General features: G+C 30.8%; 1 protein-coding gene across 4 annotated transcripts in view; it reads right to left on the bottom strand.

Annotated features, from left to right (window-relative positions):
- ATRNL1 (attractin like 1) overlaps positions 1–21125 on the bottom strand; it is a 1155405-nt gene that overhangs the window by 922896 nt on the left and 211384 nt on the right. For all 4 annotated transcript variants that reach the window (XM_074295693.1, XM_074295689.1, XM_074295690.1 and 1 more), the window contains 2 exons: positions 17149–17362; positions 15348–15536 (listed from right to left, as the gene is read on the bottom strand). In XM_074295693.1, the coding sequence (XP_074151794.1) occupies positions 15348–15536; positions 17149–17362 (403 nt within the window). The remainder of the gene's footprint in view (positions 1–15347; positions 15537–17148; positions 17363–21125) is intronic.

Below are 21125 nucleotides of genomic sequence, written 5' to 3'. Positions count from 1 at the left end.
TTCCTCTCAACCTACTGACTGGTTTATCAACTGTCTTGAGTAATTTTATAACTAAGGATACAAAGTCTGAGCTATGCAATTTATTAGCACAGCATACAGTTGTAAAACTAGTCATGTCCAGAGCCTTTTTGGTAGGCACAAGAACAATGAAGAGAGATTTTAAAAGGTTTTGTAATAAATTACAGTAATTATTTTTAGCAATTGTAAAACTGCTTTAAATTTTAAGGATTTTCCAGAGCTCAGGGACCTTGATTGGTTAAAAAGTTAAAAAGAAAATATTATATTCCAAGTATAAAGGCATATATGACTTTTCTTTTTTTAAAAGAAAGGCATTAAGTCAATATGCATTTTTAAATAATTTAAACTATTCCAATAAGATTTTTAAATATGCAAATATAAATTTACTGGACAGAAATTTTATCTTAATATATGGCGCTCCTAATAGTACGGAGCTCAAAAAGTTGTTGTTGTTGTTTATTTAATAGAGAGAGATTCTACAATTATTCCCAAATCTTAAAAATCTATTTCTTGAAAATAATAGAATATATTTCTGGTGATAGCAATTCATAATGGCTGCCTAATGAATCACGATGGGGATTATAATCAGCATTGGAAAGAACTATCCACACTATGGAAACAAAACATCCATAAAATACAAAAGCTATGCGTGGCATTCATTCATAAAAGCACATTCAATTAGAAAAAATGCAAACATAGATAATTTCATTTCTTAAAACTTCTAATAAATTATGCTTCATATACATAATCTAACAAAATTAAAGACAAACTCTAAATATGGTTTCATTTCAAAAGTTATGCACTTTATTTCCTTAAATATAATACTAAGTTAACTTTCACTCAGTACTAAAATCTTACTCATTAGTCTCAATTAAAATATTCAACTATTAATTTATAAAAATATTTTGGAATTATTGTCTTTTAAATTATAACTTAAATTTTCATGTTAAAAGTCTTAAATCTAGATTCTGTCCTCTTAAATGTTTGAACTGAATGATTTTTAACAAAATTATAATATTTTATTTCTCCAAGAATAACCAAACTAATAAAATGACAACTTTGCAGAGAGATAAATTAAGGAGAATAAGAAAATTAAATCATAAAACTATCTCCTCCAACTATTCCTTTTCAAAAAAAAACCTAATCCTCTCTTTTCAAGACAATTATTTTATAAAGAACATCAACAGAAAACATAATTTATTTCATAATAAATTATGTTATTTCTTAATAGATATAGGGCTTAAATCCACAGCCAACTTAGCCACACTGCAAAATTTATACATATAGCGCTGCTTTTACGTGTCACTGTGCCAAAATTGGAAATGTGCTATTCTTGGTTAATATATTTCCTGTAGGTTTGGAATTAATTTCAAAAGCTATGTGATTGAGTTTTTGACCACACAGTGACAATTGAGAACATCTCCATATGTAGATGTTCATTCTAGCTTATTATGGTTCCTAGAGCTAAATGATAACGTAAGATATTCCTTAGCTATCTCTTATCTTTTAGATATCACAACTCATTTCAGTTCAGCAAATATATTTTATTAACATTTTATCATTTTTATTTTTAATCAAATTCAAGATTTCAACAAATAGAATATTGTACTTGCAACATTAATGAAAACTAACAATGTGAAATATCACGAATCCTAGGAAACTCTTTGCAAAAAAAAAAAAGTCACCAGTTTATATAATCTTCCAAATGATTTGGATATGAATGTATTATTTTATACATGGTTAATCAGTAAATGAGAGATTACACAAATGGATTACACTATCAAATTAACTTTTTATTAGAATTTTAACATATGGTAAGAATTTAGTCTCATTTTTAAAAAAATCAGCTTCTTAAATATAAACAAAGTATAACTAAAACGCTAAGTGGTCCATCCTTTTATAACTTCCCCCTCCAGAATTTGTCTTTTTAAATTTTTATGCTATGATCATTTTCCCTTTTTGCTAAAATTCAATCAGATCCATTTTCAATAATTAATTCATAGTAAAGCACTAAATCAATACGTTCCTAAATTATTCATTATAGCAAACTAGAAGTGAAACTAAATGAAACAGTACCTAATTCTTATTGTGTCTTTCTAAATCTTTAGTGATAAATTTGATATTCTTTTCACTCAAAGAAAACATCTAAAAATATGGCATTTCATTAATTAATTATATTTTGGACAAATCCTTTATCAAAACATTAATTCTTGACAATATTCATTTAAATAAGACTTTTCTATTCCAGTTGGTGAAGATACATTTCCATTATGTTGTTTATTCAAAAATGAAAATATATTTAGTTTTAATCTATACTTCAATATTCTTCAATTTCAGACATTTAAGAAGCAATTAACACATCTCTCTTCTCCTCTTATCTCCTCTCTTTTTTTTCTGCTCTAGTCTTTTCTTTTGTCCCCTTAATTAAAAGTATATTTGTCATTGATGGACTCAATATCATTACTGGTACGCATCGGAAGATTGGTTTTTTCAATACAAGTTCTGCAGTCTTACACTGGTGCCAGTCTTAGTGTGAAAATCTGATTGGTTTAGCTCACTGTAGCTCAGAGCTCCAAATCAAACTCACACTAGTTTCAACATCAATGTATCATTATGCCTAGAAGTTAGCCCTACGTTTGCAAAATATTACTGTTAATGACAGTACCTTCTTCAAAAATATTAAAATGAATTCAAACATCAGCTGAATTTCTCTACATTTCAATAATCAATAACTAAATCACAAGTCACTGAAGACAAATATAACAGTTTTAGGGGGGTCTGATTTCTAATGTCTTTAACTTAAGTAATGTAATAAAATTATATTCAAAATAACCAATAATTTTATAATGTACAATCAACATTAGTAATAAAAATGTATAAACCTATATCTTGGGAAATTGTTAGGACTGCTTGACCATCTTGATAATCTCACAGACAGACATTTATCTCAATTAAAAGAAGAATTAACTACAATATTAAAGAACTACTGAATGTAGCTATAAATACCTGATTTAACTCATTAGGCATTCTTTAAAGTGCCCAATATCTATAAGGACCTGTGTCTAGGAATAAAATCATACACAAGGAAAAAAAGTGTAAATGCACATATCAATATGAGTGTTAATAAATGCCTTTTAAAAAATCTAAAAAAAAAAGAAGATTTTTATAAAAAAACAAAAAACAAACAAAAAAAACTTAAGTTTTAACCAGATAAATCAGAAACAGAGAATTTGTTGTTAGAGAAGTGGCATATGTAGGAGAAATGGCATTGAATTTGACACCAGGATAGACAAAATTTCAAATGTTTCCTTAAATATTCATTAGTTGGGGCCAAGTAGGTGGCGCAGTGGATAGAGCACCAGCCCTGAAGTCAGGAGGACCCGAGTTCAAATCTGGTCTCAGACACTTAACACTTCCTAGCTGTGTGACCCTGGGCAAGTTGCTTAATCTTAACTGCTTCAGCAAAATATATATATAAAACCATTAGTTGCTGTGACCTTGAACAAGTCATTTAATGCCTTAAAACACAATTCTTGTACTATCCTATTTCCTGGAGTAAGTATTTAAAAATTATTTGTTGAGAAAAAATTACCTTACAGCACAACATGAATATGGGTCATCATTTTTCTGATGGCAATGGACAAATAATCACTAAAAAAATTATTTTAAGACTACAAAGATAAAATCCCTTAAAAACTCCATACAGTATTAGGATATAAAAATATTATTGATCAAAAAAGTTCAGATCTAAGAACTCTAATGATCACCTACAATGAAAATTCTTATTCTGAAATCTGTAAATTTGTTTTTTTTTTTTTCTGGGATTTTTATGTTTTTTTAATTCTTTTTTTTTTTTATTTTAATTTTATTTTATAATTATAACTTTTTTTGACAGTACATATGCATGGGTAATTTTTTACAACATTATCCCTTGCACTTACTTCGGTTCAGATTTTTTCCCTTCCTCCTCAACCCCCTCCCCCAGATGTCAGGCAGTCTTATACATGTTAAATATATTACAATATATTCTAGATACAATATATATGTGTAGAACTGAATTTCTTGTTGCACAGGAAGAATTGGATTCAGAAGGTAAAAATAACAGTTTACACTCATTTCCCAGTGTTCCTTTTCTGGATGTAGCTGATTCTGTCCATCATTGATCAATTGGAATTGGATTAGCTCTTCTCTATGTTGAAGATAATCACTTCCATCAGCATACATCCTCGTACAGTATCATTGTTGAAGTGTATAATGATCTTCTGGTTCTGCTCGTTTCACTCAGCATCAGTTGATGTAAGTCTCTCCAAGCCTCTCTGTATTTCTCCTGTCGGTCATTTCTTACAGAAAAATAATATTCCATAACATTCATATACCATAATTTACCCAACCATTCTCCAATTGATGGACATCCATTCATCTTCCAGCTTCTAGCCACTATGAAAAGGGCTGCCACAAACATTTTGGCACATACAGCTCCCTTTCCCTTCTCTAGTAGTTCCTTGGGGTATAAGCCCAGTAGTAGTATGGCTGGGTCAAAGGGTATGCACATTTTGATAACTTTTTGGGCATAATTCCAGATTGCTCTCCAGAATGGTTGGATTCTTTCACAACTCCACCAACAATGCATCAGTGTCCCAGTTTTCCCACAGCCCCTCCAACATTCATCGTTATTTGTTCCTGTGTAATGATATCTCAGAGTTTTCTTAATTTGCATTTCTCTGATCAATAGTGATTTGGAACACTCTTTCATATGAGTGGAAATAGTTTTAATTTCATCATCTGAAAATTGTCTGTTCATATCCTTTGACCATTTATCAATTGGAGAATGGCTTGATTTCTTATAAATTAAAGTCAATTCTCTGTATATTTTGGAGATGAGGCCTTTATCAGAACCTTTAACTGTAAAAATGTTTTCCCAATTTGTTACTTCCCTTCTAATCTTGTTTGCATTAGTTTTGTTTTGCAGAAACTTTTTAATTTGATGTAATCAAAATTTTCTATTTTGTGATCAATAATGGTCTCTAGTTCTCCCTTGGATACAAAATCCTTCCTCCTCCACAAGTCTGAGAGGTAAACCATCCCATGTTCCTCCAATTTATTTATGATTTCGTTCTTTATGCCTAAATCTTGGACCCATTTTGATCTAATCTTAGTATGTGGTGTTAAATGTGGGTCCATGCCTAGTTTCTGCCATACTAATTTCCAGTTTTCCCAGCAGTTTTTGTCAAATAATGAATTCTTGTCCCAAAATTTGGGATCTTTGGGTTTGTCAAACACTAGATTGCTATTTTTATTCACTATCTTGCCCTGTGAACCTAACCTATGCCACTGATCAACTAGTCTATTTCTTAGCCAATACCAAATGGTTTTGGTGACTGTTGCTTTATAATACAGTTCTAGATCAGATACAGCTAGACCACCTTCACTTAATTTTTTTTTCATTACTTCCCTTGAAATTCTCGACCTTTTATTGTTCCATATGAATTCTGTTGTTATTTTTTCTAGGTTATTAAAATAGTTTCTTGGAAGTCTGATTGGTATAGCACTAAATAAAAAGATTAGTTTAGGGAGTATTGTCATCTTAATTATATTCGCTCGGCCTATCCAAGAGCACTGAATGTCTTTCCAATTATTTAAATCTGACTTTATTTTTGTGGCAAGTGTTTTGTAATTTTGCTCATATAATTCCTGACTCTCCTTTGGTAGATATATTCCCAAATATTTGATACTATCGACCGTTATTTTGAATGGAATTTCTCTTTGTATCTCTTGCTGTTGGATTGTGTTAGTAATGTATAAAAATGCTGAGGATTTATGTGGATTTATTTTGTATCCTGCAACTTTGCTAAAATTCTGAATTATTGTTCTCTAAGTATACCATCATGTCATCTGCAAAAAGTGATAATTTGATTTCTTCATTTCCTACTCTAATTCCTTGAATCTCTTTCTCGGCTCTTATTGCCGAGGCTAGAGTTTCTAGTACTATATTGAAAAGTAATGGTGATAGTGGGCAACCTTGTTTCACTCCTGTTTCTTATAGGGAAAGGTTCTAGTTTATCGCCATTACATATGATGTTTACTGAAGATTTTAAATATATGCTCCTTATTATTTTAAGGAATAGTCCATTTGTTCCTATACTCTCAATCGTTTTTAGTAGGAATGGATGTTGGATTTTATCAAATGCCTTTTCTGCATCTATTGAGATGATCATATGGTTTTTATTAATTTGATTATTAATATGGTCAATTATACTAATAGTTTTCCTAATATTAAACCAGCCCTGCATTCCTGGTATAAATCCCACTTGGTCATAGTGTATTATCTTGGGGATGATTTTCTTGTCTATTTGCTAATATCTTATTTAAGATTTTAGCATCAATATTCATTAAGGAAATTGGTCTATAGTTTTCTTTCTCAGTTTTTGATCTACCTGGTTTAGGTATCAGTACCATGTCTGTGTCATAGAAGGAATTTGGTAGGACTCCTTCAATCCCTATTTTTTCAAATAGTTTACATAGCATTGGAGTTACTTGTTCTTTAAATGTTTGGTAGAATTCACATGTAAATCCATCTGGTCCTGGGGACTTTTTCTTAGGAAGTTGGTTAATACTTGGTCTATTCCTTTTTCTGAGATGGGACTATTTAGACTACTTACTTCTTCCTCTGTTAATCTGGGCAAGCTATATTTTTGAAGGTATTCTTCCATTTCATTTAAGTTATCGAATTTATCAGCATAAAGTTGAGCAAAGTAACTCCTAACTATTGTTCTAATTTCCTCTTCATTAGTGGTGAGTTCACCCTTTTCATTTTCAAGACTAACAATTTGCTTTTTCTCTTTCCTTTTTTTTAATCAAGTTTACTAAGGGTTTGTCTATTTTGTTGGTTTTTTCATAGAACCAACTCTTAGTTTTATTAATTAATTCAATAGGTTTTTTACTTTCAATTTTATTAGTCTCTCCTTTTATTTTTTGAATTTCAAGTTTTGTGTTTGTCTGGGGGTTTTTAATTTGTTCCTTTTCTAGCAATTTTAGTTGTAAGCCCAATTCGTTGGCCCGCTCTTTCTCTATTTTATGCAAGTAGGCCTGTAGAGATATAAAACTTCCCCTTATTACTGCTTTGGCTGTATCCCACACATTTTGGTATGATGTCTCATTATTGTCATTTTCTTGGGTGAAGTTATTAATTATGTCTATGATTTGCTGTTTTACCCAATCATTCTTTAGTATAAGATTATTTAGTTTCCAATTATTTTTTGGTCTATTTTCCCCTGGCTTTTTATTAAATGTAATTTTGATTGCATTGTGGTCTGAAAAGGATGCATTTACTATTTCTGCCTTACTGCATTTGATTTTGAGGTTTTTATGCCCTAGTATATGATCAATTTTTGTATAGGTTCCATGAACTGCTGAGAAGAAAGTATACTCCTTTCTGTCTCCATTTAGCTTTCACCAAAGATCTATCATATCAAACTTTTCTAGTATTCTATTTACCTCTTTGACTTCTTTCTTATTTATTTTGTGGTTTGATTTATCTAATTCTGAGAGTGCAAGGTTGAGATCTCCCACTATTATAGTTTTGCTATCTATTTCCTCTTGCAGCTCTCTTAATTTCTCTTTTAAGAATTTAGATGCTGCACCACTTGGTGCATATATGTTTAATACTGATACTGCTTCATTATTGATGCTGCCCTTTAGCAGGATATAATGCCCTTCCTTATCTCTTTTAATTAGATCAATTTTTGTTTTTGCTTGATCTGAGATGAGGATGGCTACTCCTGCTTTTTTGGTTTTGCCTGAAGCATAATAGATTCTGCTCCACCCTTTTACTTTTAATTTGAATGTATCACCCTGTTTCAGGTGTGTTTCCTGTAAACAACATATAGTAGGATTCTGACTTTTAATCCAGTCTGCTAACTGCTTCCTCTTTATGAGGCAGTTTGCCCCATTCACATTTATGGTTAGAAGGACTAATTCTATATTGCTTGCCATCCTATTAACCCCTGCTTATGCTTTTCCCCTTTCCTTCCCTCTTACCCCGCTACCCAGTATTAAACTGGTGAACACCACTTGCTTTTCACAGCCCTCCCTTTTTAGGATCCCTCCCCCACCTTAAAGTTCCTCCCCTTATTTTACCCCTTTTCCTCACAATTTCTGTATTCCCTTCCCCTTAGCTTACTCCTTCCCTTTCACTTTTCAATGAAGTGGAAGAAGTTTCACCATAAATTGAATATGTCTATTGATACACACTATGTTCATCTCCCTCCTTTCTTTCTCTCAGATATAACAGGTTACCTTTGCCTCTTCATGAGATGTAGTACCACCACTTTACACTTTTTAATGATTATAATTTCCTTTCCACCTCTAGTTTCTAAGACAAATTGTACATATGTTCTTTACATATTTTTTTGACAGAAGTATAGTTCTCAAGATTTCTTTTTACCTTTTTAGAAATCTCTTGAGTTCTGTATTTGAAGTTCAAACATTTTATGTAGGTCTGGTTTTTTCATCAAAAATAGATGGAATTCATTTATTTTGTTAAATGTCCATCTTCTTCCCTGGAAAACGATGCTCATTCTTGCTGGGTAAGTTATTCTTGGCTGCATACCAAGTTCCTTAGCCTTTCAGAATATCATGTTCCAGGCCCTTCGTTCTTTTAATGTGGACGCTGCTAGATCCTGGGTTATCCTTATTGTGGATCCTCCATATCTGAATTGCTTTTTTCTAGCAGCTTCCAATATCTTTTCCTTTTTCTGATAGTTCTTGAACTTGGCCACTATATTTCTTGGCGTTTTGATTTTAGGGTCCCTTTCAGTAGGTGATCGATGAATTTTTTCAATGTCTATTTTACCCTCTGTTTCCAGAACATCTGGGCAGTTCTCTTTGATAATTTCCTCGAAAATGGTGTCCAAGCTCTTTTTTTCTTCCCATTTTTCAGGGAGTCCGATTATTCTCAAATTGTCTCTCCTGGATCTGTTTTCCAGGTCTGTTGTCTTTCTTATAAGTTACTTGACATTCTTTTCAATTGTTTCATTTCTCTGGTTTTGCTTGACTACCTCTTGGCTTCTCCTTGAGTCATTCATTTCTACTTGTTCGAGTCTAATTTTCTTTTTTTTTTTTTTTTTTTTTTTAAGTTTAAAGTTGAGAGTTTATTTTATTTTTTTTTTTAATTTTTTATTTTATTTTATAATTATAACATTTTTGACAGTACATATGCATGGGTAATTTTTTACAACATTATCCCTTGCACTTACTTCTATTCAGATTTTTTCCCTTCCTCCCCCAACCCCCTCCCCCAGATGGCAAGCAGTCTTATAAATGTTAAATATATTACAGTATAATTTAGAGACAATATATGTGTGTAGAACCGAATTTTTTGTTGCACAGGAAGAATTGGATTCAGAAGGTAAAAATAACAGTTTACATTCATTTCCCAGTGTTCCTTTTCTGGGTGTAGCTGGTTCTGTCCATCATTAATCAATTGGAATTGGATTAGCTCTTCTCTATGTTGAAGAAATCCACTTCCATCAGCATACATCCTCGTACAGTATCATTGTTGAAGTGTATAATGATCTTCTGGTTCTGCTCGTTTCACTCAGCATCAGTTGATGTAAGTCTCTCCAAGCCTTTCTGTATTTCTCCTGTTGGTCATTTCTTATAGAACAATAATATTCCATAACATTCATATACCATAGTTTACCCAACCATTCTCCAATTGATGGACATCCATTCATCTTCCAGCTTCTAGCCACTATGAAAAGGGCTGCCACAAACATTTTGGCACATACAGGACCCTTTCCCTTCTCTAGTAGTTCCTTGGGGTATAAGCCCAGTAGTAGTATGGCTGGGTCAAAGGGTATGCACATTTTGATAACTTTTTGGGCATAATTCCAGATTGCTCTCCAGAATGGTTGGATTCTTTCACAACTCCACCAACAATGCATCAGTGTCCCAGTTTTCCCACAGCCCCTCCAACATTCATCGTCATCTGTTCCTGCCATCTTAGCCAATCTGACAGGTGTGTAATGATACCTCAGAGTTGTCTTAATTTGCATTTCTCTGATCAATAGTGACCTGGAACACTCTCTCATATGAGTGGAAATAGTTTTAATTTCATCATCTGAAAATTGTCTGTTCATATCCTTTGACCATTTATCAATTGGAGAATGGCTTGATTTCTTATAAATTAAAGTCAATTCTTTGTATATTTTGGAGATGAGGCCTTTATCAGAACCTTTAACTGTAAAAATTTTTTCCCAATTTGTTACTTCCCTTCTAATCTTGTTTGCATTAGTTTTGTTTGTGCAGAAACTTTTTAATTTGGTGTAATCAAAATGTTCTATTTTGTAATCAATAATGGTCTCTAGTTCTCCCTTGGACACAAACTCCTTCCTCCTCCACAAGTCTGAGAGGTAAACCATCCCATGTTCTTCCAATTTATTTATGATTTCGTTCTTTATGCCTAAATCTTGGACCCATTTTGATCTAATCTTAGTATGTGGTGTTAAATGTGGGTCCATGCCTAGTTTCTGCCATACTAATTTCCAGTTTTCCCAGCAGTTTTTGTCAAATAATGAATTCTTATCCCAAAATTTGGGATCTTTGGGTTTGTCAAACACTAGATTGCTATTTTTATTCACTATCTTGCCCTGTGAACCTAACCTATGCCACTGATCAACTAGTCTATTTCTTAGCCAATACCAAATGGTTTTGGTGACTGTTGCTTTATAATATAGCTTTAAATCAGGTACACTTAGACCACCTTCCTCTGACTTTTTTTTCATTAGTTCCCTTGCAATTCTCGACCTTTTATTCTTCCATATGAATTTTGTTGTTATTTTTTCTAGGTCATTAAAATAGTTTCTTGGGAGTCTGATTGGTATAGCACTAAATAAATAGATTAGTTTGGGGAGTATTGTCATCTTTATTATATTCGTCGAGTCTAATTTTCAATGATGTATTTTCTTCACTCACTTTTTTCATATCTCTTTGTAATTGTCGAATTGAGTTTTTATCTTCTATGGAATTTTTTTCCATTTTATCCATTTTATTTTTTAGGGAGCTGTTTTCTTTTTCCAGCTCACTAATCCTGTTTTCCTTGGAGTTGTTTACCTTTTCCAGCTTACTAATCTTGTTTCTCAATGATTTGATTTCTTTATCCACTCTGTCTTTAAATGCATGGGATGACTTCTCTAGGCTCTCTTGCCAAGCTTCCCTTTCCTTTTCCCATTTCTCTTCCAGCTCTCTTGTGAGAGCCTTTTTGATTTCCTCTATGAGGTTCTTTTGTATTGAGGAGCAGCTCATATCCCCCTTAGGGGATTCCTCTGGGGACAGTCTGTTTTTAGTCTCCTCAGTGTTTGAAGTCTTCTCTCTCTCCATACAAAAGCTGTCAATAGTTAGAGCCCTTTTGAATTTTTTGTTCATTTTATCAGAGTAGGAATCGAAGAAAACAAATTGACAAGAGAAACAATTGGTCTGTTTTGTGGGGGATGGGGCTGGATGGTATTAATGGGCTTCCTCTACAGACTGGGGGTAGGGCAGCAGAGAGCCACTAACAGAACAGCAATAACTGTACTGAATCTTCTCAGTACACTCTGAGGCTCTGAGAATGCACTGAGTCACTCCAGGTGGGGGTTAGGGGTGGCTGGGCTCTGAGAGACGCTAGCTTTCTGGGGTTTTAATCTTCACCTCCGGTGTTTACACCCTCTCCACTGATCCTATCTTGCTGCCAAGGCAGAGTATCCACACTGTGGTAAAAGCCTTTTCCCAGAAATGGCAGAGATTTTACCCCTCCCCCCTCAGGTCTGAGTTTTGTGAGCTGCCTGTCTTGCTCTGGCTGCCTGCCCTCAGTCTGTACCCAGTCTGATTGACCCTCCCCCGAGCAAACACAGACCTTCTCTGGCAACTTTCAAGGATGTCGTCTCTTGGTGATTATTTGTGGATTTCTTTCTGGGTCAAGCATTAAGTCAGAGGCTTGTCATGAAGTAAGTTCTGAGAGAAAACGAGGAGCTCAAGCAGCTGTATGCCTCCACGCCGCCATCTTGGCCGGAAGTCCCGATTTTTATGTTTTTATAACCACATTTCAATATTACTGATTTCCTTAGAAATCTTAAGTAATTTATTTTATAAATTTTAAAAAATACATTATCCTGAGAAGGGTAACATTAGCTTTATCATTCTGTCAAAGGGTTACTTTCCCCTTCAAAAAAAAAAAATTCCTGACCAAGCACAATTTTACAGAATAGACTCTAACTCCTGTTCAGGATAATGATAATAATATAGAACAGCCAGGATTTTAATCCATATCTACTCCAAATATTGTGCTGTTCACAATGACACGATGGTACCTTAATAATTCATGCAAGAAAATGTTTTACCTAACTATCTATAGATGAAAATGTATATTAATTCTGCTTCCATAAAAAAAATTAACAGAAATGTGATAGATTTATCTAGATCACTAATCTTGATTTCATATCTTCCCAAACAAGAAGACTAAATACAAATTTATCCATACCTCGAAATACAAAAATAACCTAAACTTAATATAACTCTTGGGTCTCAAATATCAACTTATTTAAACTTTTATTGAACAATTTATATTTGATTTATACTTTTTTACATACACCATTTCTATAAATCTGCAGAATGATTTCTTTAAAGTTCAAATAACTACACATACTATTTTTATCTCATTGTTTACTTTTTCTCCTTCAAAAAAATCTAACTTCCATTTTCCTGCATACAAAACTATATTTTTCTTTTGTCTTCTTTAAATAGTCAATTATATGATCCTTTAATCTTAATAACAATAGCTTTTCCTGCATTGAAAATTTAGCCTTCTTTTCTCCATGGAGACATTGAAGATGAGAGTAATGTGAATAAAACACATCTTTAGAAACACTGTGTTTTTAGGATAAGCTAAAGGAAAAGGACTATTTCTAAATTACTAATATACACTGAGTACCTGTATGCAAAGCAGTGTGCATCAAATAAATTTACTGAATATACATATTTTTCATGGTTTCCCAATTCACCATTTCTCTGATTCTGTCTTACCTAATCAAGAACAAAACCTCACTTTTTTCTGCCTATATAATATTATTCAGTAATTTAAACACAAAAGAAAAATAGAAAGAGTATATACTGTTTTAAGCTTACCTTATAATCTAGGTCAAAGTTTTAAGTCCACAAATTTTAAAAAAGACAAATTTAGTATCAATTTAATGGAATTGGTTTTCTTTGTAATTTATAGAATTTGTGGGTTTGTTATGTATTTTTTAATTGTGACACTGGTAAAAACATAACCTGAGTTTTTGGGATCCACCCCAATGAATATTGAAGTCATGAGTTAGAGAAGTTATAAGTAATTATATCCAGGAATTGGAAATTAAGAAAACTATCCAATATCTATTCACCCAAAGGTGTTTTGTCTATCAGACCAACCTGGCCATTTAGTAAGGAACTTCTGTGACACCAGAAGGATCTACAGAGTTAGAATAAGAAAGGAGTTACATCTGAGAGAGTATGTAATATCACAGTATAGGAGGTAGCTAGACTTGTTCATTCCTGTTCATTAAATATGTAATTAATGTTTATCGACTTCTTCAAAAGCAAATATTGCTCTAAATAACAAATATTAATCATTTATTAAAGAATAGTTTAAGTCACATGCTGGTTTTATGTTTAATCTATCAAGTTAGTTTTGTATTTTTATGTTCTATATGTAAATTTTAGAGCATGTTACTATATCCTGTATGATTAATGTTAATTTTACAACAAAGTAAAGTAATATATAGTTATATAGGTTTTAAATATTTTAATCTTTGAGTTTTGATAAATTGTTCATTATGACTTGTTTATTTGCTTCAAATCTTTAGAACCATAATTTAATCAAAACACAATAACTAAGGAAATAGAGATAGTGAGATATACATCTATCTGTGTGGATGGGTATGTATATCAATGATGACTTAAAGCATGCTTTCATATGACTATAATTATTTTTATTTTTTCATTGGAAAACAGTCTGTTCATATTCCTATTGATCAATTGAGGAATGATTCATATATAAATTTAACAAAACATGTTAATTTAGATATGAGAGCTTTATCTGATAAACTATCTATACAATCTCCTAATTTTCTGTTTTTCTGTTGATCTTGCCTATATCTATTTTATTTTACATAATCTTTTTAATTTAATGTAATCAAAGTGATCCATGTTACACTTCACTTTGTTCTCCATTTCTTATTTATTCATAAATTGATCACCTATCTATAAGTTTTATAAATAACATGTTTTATGTTCTAATTTTCTTATAAAATATCTATATCTACATCATATATCTATTTTCACCTTATTTCAATAAATGGTGTAACACATGGTTTTGATGATTACTGCTTTTTAGTTTAAGATCTATTACTGCTAAATCTCCTATCTTTGCATTTTTTATTATTTTCTTTGATATTCTTGACTTTTTGTTTTTCCTAATGAATTTTGTTATTATTTTTTCTAATTCAATAAAATAAAATTAGTAATTTAATTGTGATAACAGTGAATATGTTAAGAGCATAGCACCCCTATGATCAGGAAAATCCACATAAAATTTTTGATTCCTTTTCATATCAGAAAAGAAGTCTAAATTATTATGGAATTAAAAGTAAAATATTGTGAAATTATACAATGTTTTATACACACACACACACACACACACACACACACACACACATACACACACACAGACATGTTATGCATTTCTGTTTTTCTCTATTTTTCTATGTCATTTATTGGTATTCATGTGTAATTTGGAGTTTCTGCAATTTCCCAAATGTTCCCATTTAATTAAGTGAATAGGATAGTGCTTGGAACATAGTAGTTGCTTAACAAATGGTTGTAGATTACAGATTAACATTGAGAGGGAAATATTAAATGTCACTTAATAAGAGTAACATGGTTGTACAGATTTAAATAAAAGTACAGAAAGGATTCTATCACTTTAATTCACTATTCACAATATCCTTATCTGAAAAATGAGGATACAAATAATTATGAAGATATCTATCTTATGAGGTTGTTTTCAAAAAGAACTTCACACATTTTAAAGTGCTATATAAATATGAGTCAGTATTAACTTGGTTCTAAATATTCCTACTAATCAAAATATAATTTCTCTTTCTAAATTAAAAAATGCGACAAACAATTAGATTATACAAACATTAGTGAGACAGAATATCAGCTAAAACTATTGTTTTTAACTTTTTTGTCAGGGACAAAAATTAACATCATTTATAATTAATAGATAATTTTCAGGCTACTGCAGTACTTACGGGAACAAGTGGCAGTTTGCCATTCCAGGCACTGCCCATATGGAAAAGAGATTATATAGGCATTTGAATCAACACATCGTTTTGTGCTGCTGCACCACATACATTCCATGCCATTGCTTGTGCAGTTAGAACATGTTGTCCTTAAGGAACATGGCTTTTTACAAGGCCTTGCATTTTGGTTGGGACTAACTGAAATAAACCAACAACAACAACAACAACAAAAAAAAGTGTAAGCATCTACTATGTGGAAAACACCAATAAATAAAAAGTATTTGTTCTCATTCTCATTCTTATTTTTAAAAAAAGCTAGTACTTTAAAAAAATATTTTAGCTAAATTTCTAACATAAAATGGTCATTTTTAATGAATGCACTTAATTCATGGTGAAGTCAAAAAATCACATTATAAGATAAATAAAAATAAAGAGGATGTTGAAAACTAATTGAAATGCCTTAATAGTGAATTTTTAAAATTTTTAAAAAATATAATTCTTCATAGACACAAAGTATGATTTTAATTCCCATAATTGGTCATAAAACAATGGCCTTCTAATCTGTGGCATACAAGTGAAGAGCACATAATTAATTACAGCATTGATTTTTTTTCTTAAATATTATGAACCACATCCTAGCATCATATATGTATAACAAACATAAATACAATAAAATGTTATATGGAAAGCATGATTTCAATTCCAAAATTTTAATTAAAATAAACATTTTACGTTTTCTATTTAAACAAAATTCAAAAACTTACAGATAATATGTAATTTCCTTTTGATTGAAAAACTAACACATGTTCAAGTAAAGCATTCTAAATTAGTTTTAATTCATTAGTGTCCATTTTTCCTACTTTTAATATCTTCCCTATAAAATGAATTAAAAGAAACTCAAATGTTCTACACATTACAAAAGGATCCTATTACAATATAAATTATTTTATTTATTCATAATGTAACTTCTTGAATCAATCAATATTTTACTATCTTTATTTTCACTGGCTGAAGTATTCTCCTAACCAATTCGTATCAGAAGTATTTTATACCCCATTAGACATAATTTATGACAGGCTATAGCCAAAACAAATCATCAATCTGAATAAAACCTGAGAATGAGCCTTTGAAAATCTAGAAAGACTTGTTGTAGTAAATAAACAAACAAATAAATAAATAAATAAATAAATAGATAGATAAATAGATAAATAAATAAATAAATAAATAAATAAACGAATAAATAAATAAATGAATAAATAAATGAATGAATGAATGAATGAATGAATGAATAAATAAATAAATAAATAAATGAATAAATAAATAAATATACGTATTATATATATATATATATATACGTATTATATATATAAACCCATCATTGAAGTCATTCTAAGATAAGTCAAACTTATCATAACTTAGTTAGCATAGCATAGACTTCAAACCCTACATGCCATGATGGGAATCAGGGTAGACTGTGATTCTAACTAAACTTAAAATGAAAAAGGATGACAAAGTAATATTTTCAGTAAAGTTATGACAAATTCAGTGGAAGAAGCTGTATGGATAACTATTATGAAACTAAACTAATTGCATGCAGCCAACCTCATTTAAAAAGATGCTTTTAAGTTAAAAGATAATATATATTGACTTTATCTTGACACTATTAATACTAAGACAAAAAATTACAGTAAAAGGCACCAAAAAAATAAATGACATAAAAAGCGTTCTTTACACATTATATATTCAAAAAATATTTAATGGCCCTAGAGGACTATACTTTTCAAAAATATTAACTTAGTGGATTGCTTACCAACAGGCTTTTCACAGACAAGTCCATCTGCCACAGACGTGCAAGGGTTAGCTTTTAGACCTGCTACTTCAGCTCTTTCTAGATATGCACAGAATCCAGAGTCATTTGGTTCACCAGGAAGCCACTGTAGGGTTGTATTTGTGAAAGGGGACATGTCTTCCCATCCCCAGTAAGATATGTTAATCTTGCGTAAACCTACCCAAGGAGACACTTTCTGCACAACCATAAGGAAGAAAAACAACACAAAATATTTCATTAGAACAGTGGTACATTTAATATAAAAAGTGTACATTGTAAGAACAAAATCATTCTAGCATCTCTCAATGACTAGGATAAACAACCAAATTTGCCATATTAAAAATGGATTTTCTCTATATTTTTGTAATCAATCTACAGAAATAATATTGAGATATTTCACAAGTAATTTATGCAGAGTACTGATAGCATAATGAAGATTTTAGGACATATTACTTTTCTCCAATACTAAAATACCGCTATAATTTCATTTTAGTTGACTTCTTTCCTAGTTTTTTTGACTCATTTCTGTGTCAGCTGCCACTCATCACAATTTGCCTTTTTCTAGCACTTTTCTCCATATATACTCCCTATCTAATTTCTGTTCAAACCTCCTGTGAGTGAGGTTTCAATATATGTTTGAGGTTTTTTGTTATCACATACCTAAAATCTTTTTCCTTCCCATGGCCACTATCCAATAAATATCATATTACCAAGAAGTAATCTCATTATAAATATTCCTATATATAGTGTCTCTCTTTTTCATTCCACTCTTCAAATTGAAAACAGAAAAATCTTCCTTTGTCACTCTTTTGCTAAAGAATAATAACTTACATACCTATAATGTATTAAAATTTAAATGTTTACAAAACAGTTTTTCCCCAACAATCCTGTGAATTAGCAAAATAAATTCTATCATCTTCCTCTTACAGATTTAGAATTTAAACCCCAAGGAAATAAAATCATTAGATTAAAAATGCTAAAATGTCATTAAATGTTAATAAGATATATTCTTTTGTAAACATCTATAAACTTGAGGAAAAAATCAGAGTAGAAACATAATAAAAATAATCAGGCCCAAAACATACTATATTTTGCTTAATCAAAAGAAGGAATTGGATAACAAATGCCTAATGCAAATCACAAAGCTGGTTCAGAAAATGAACAATTATTACAGAAGACTTCTATTTGTATTAAAGTGAAGAACTATTTCTTCTCAAAGTAGAGTAGCTAAGAAATTCTAAACTTTTTCTGTAGAAAATTTCATGTTTCAAAAGATTCTAAACAGAAGACTGGTTCAGCTGGGATGGGAATTTCTTTTTTCTCTATTATTTTATTTTTTCCAATTATATGTAAAAATATTTTACAACATTCATTTTTGTAAGACTTTGTATTCCAAATATTTTTCTCTCTTCTTTCCCTTCCCGAGACAGGAAACAATCTAATATAGGCTAAACATGTACAATTCTTTTAAACATATTTCCATAATTGTCATGTTGTGCAAAAAATAAATAAATAAATAAACCAAAGAAGAAAAACCTATGAGAAAGAAAAATAAAACAAAGATGAAAATACTATGATTTGATCCGTATTCAGTCTCCATAGTTTTCTCTGTGGATGCAGATGACATTTTCCATTTAGTCTATTAGAATTGCCTTGAATCATCTCATTGTTGAGAAGAGTCATCTGTTGATCATCACATAAAATTGTTGTCACTGTGTATAATATTCTCTTGATTCTGCTCACTTCACTCAGCATTGATTCCTGTTAATGTTTCTCAATTTTTCTAAAATTAGACTGTTCATCATAACAATATTATTCCATTACATTCATATACCATACTTTATTCAGCCATTCCCCAACTGATGGGCATCCATTCAATTTCCAATGCCTTGTCACTCCAAAAAATGCTTCTACAAACATTTTTGTACATGCAGGTCTTTTCCCCTCCCCCTTTTATGCTCTCTTTGGGATCCAATAGTGAGACTGCTGAATCAAAGGGTATACACAGTTTTAAAGCCCTTTGGGCATAGTTCCAAATTGTTCTCCAGAATTGCTGGATCATTTCACAACTCCATCTACAATGTATTTGGTGTCAGGATGGGAGGTTATTAAGAATAAAAGTCTATGATAAATTTAAATAATAAGAAATAAATGAGGAATTTGTTTAAAAAACTGGGATGAAAAAGGAACTTTATAAAAGATGGAAAGGAACACAGATACCTGAAGATCAATGTAAAAAAAAAAAAAAAAAAAAGCAGCACATTCTTACATGATTAAGTTAAGGATGGTCAAAGCCTAGAAGAAGCTGAGATCTCTTGTCAATATGCATAACAAAATGTGGTGATGATTTTAAAGGTTTGTTATTAACATTATAATCATCAATAAAAATATTCATTTAAACATATAAAGCTAAGATTAAAATCTTTCATAAACTTTTAGTGTTTAATGAAATAGTTTAATGAATTAGCATAAAACTAACAAAAATTGGGCTTTCTCAGTGACATCTTACATCCAAATAACATTCTATTACCAATGATTAATGCCATTTCAATTCAAGTACATTTAGTTCTGGTTTTATAAATCTCACATTTCGTTATTTCACATAATTTTTCTCCTATGTCCTTTAGTGTTTCATACTTTCACTTTTAAAGCACCACAACAATTCTTTACATTAAAAGCTGTTCACTCTTTTGTGCTGTGCAAATCTCTTTGCCATTCAGCAAATCTTATGGAATGCCTTTCAAGATAAGGCTTTTAAAAGCATAAAATAAAATATACAAGGATAAAATAAAAACAAATGATAGAATGACATTTATAAATATAATTTTAAATTCATAATTCCCTTGAAATTTATCTATAGATTAGAATTCCTACTTTATTCTCATAGGGCATAATTTTAAGTCATTTCTAATTATTAGATATATTTGATATTACAAAAATGGCAGCTATGAATATTTCTGCAAAACTATTCCCTTCTCTCCTTTTAATGATGTTTTTAAAATAAAATCTTAACAGTACCATAATTAAGTCACACAGGTGACACCCCAACATTTTTGTAGCAGTCTACAGTTCCACTGAGTGCCTATTTTTCTACAATATGACAATGGTGAATTGCATCTTTTTGTTTGTTTAAAACTTCCTTTAGTATAAGATGATGTCAATAGGATTAAATCTAATAGAAAAAAATTATAAATTTTACTGCTATTAACAAAATTCATCTTTATAATAATAGCTAAAAATGGTTCAAAATAAATAATTTGGAGGAAATCTAGAGAATTGTACATTGGAATGAGTCAGCATAGTCTAAATTTGTTAGGGGTTGTCATATGGAAGAAGAGTTACATTTTTCTACTTGTACAATCAATAAGGCTAAAACTAAAGGAACAAACTTAAATAGTTAGATCGTAGATCATATAAGAAATGACCAGTAATGACCAGCAATAGAATAGGTGGCTTCAATACTTTGTAAATTATTGAGTTCTTCAAAAAAAAGAAAAAAAAAAGCTCTAGATTGCTACTTTGAGTAGTTGGTTATAAAGGGGATTCCTATTTAAGGTACACATATGATTAGACAACCGATGAGATCTAACTTAATGATTACATGAATAATAAAAAATATCAGTACAGTTTCATACCTAACATTCAAATACCACTCGTATGTACATATAATTCTAAAACATCTTTATATAACAAGATACTATAACATTTATAAAGTCCTTGATAATAATAGAAGTGAATCCAAAAAGGATACCTTAGATTTTTAGTGTCTTATATTACAGTGGTTTTGCCTATAATCTCTGCACTATCTAAAACAAAATATAGTCACTTTAGAAGAAATTTTTCCCTGATCTATCATGATTAGAATTTTTAAGCAAGAAAAAGAGAAGAAAAAAAAAATCACAGACTCAAAGGGAGCTTGCATAGCTTCTTTCAACACATTCAGAGTACACTTTTACCAA

The sequence above is a fragment of the Sminthopsis crassicaudata genome, chromosome 2 (assembly GCF_048593235.1).
Source record: "Sminthopsis crassicaudata isolate SCR6 chromosome 2, ASM4859323v1, whole genome shotgun sequence".
Classification (NCBI taxonomy): Eukaryota; Metazoa; Chordata; class Mammalia; order Dasyuromorphia; family Dasyuridae; genus Sminthopsis; species Sminthopsis crassicaudata.
Note: the sequence above shows the minus strand (reverse complement) of the source record. Positions and strands in the feature narration are given on the sequence as shown.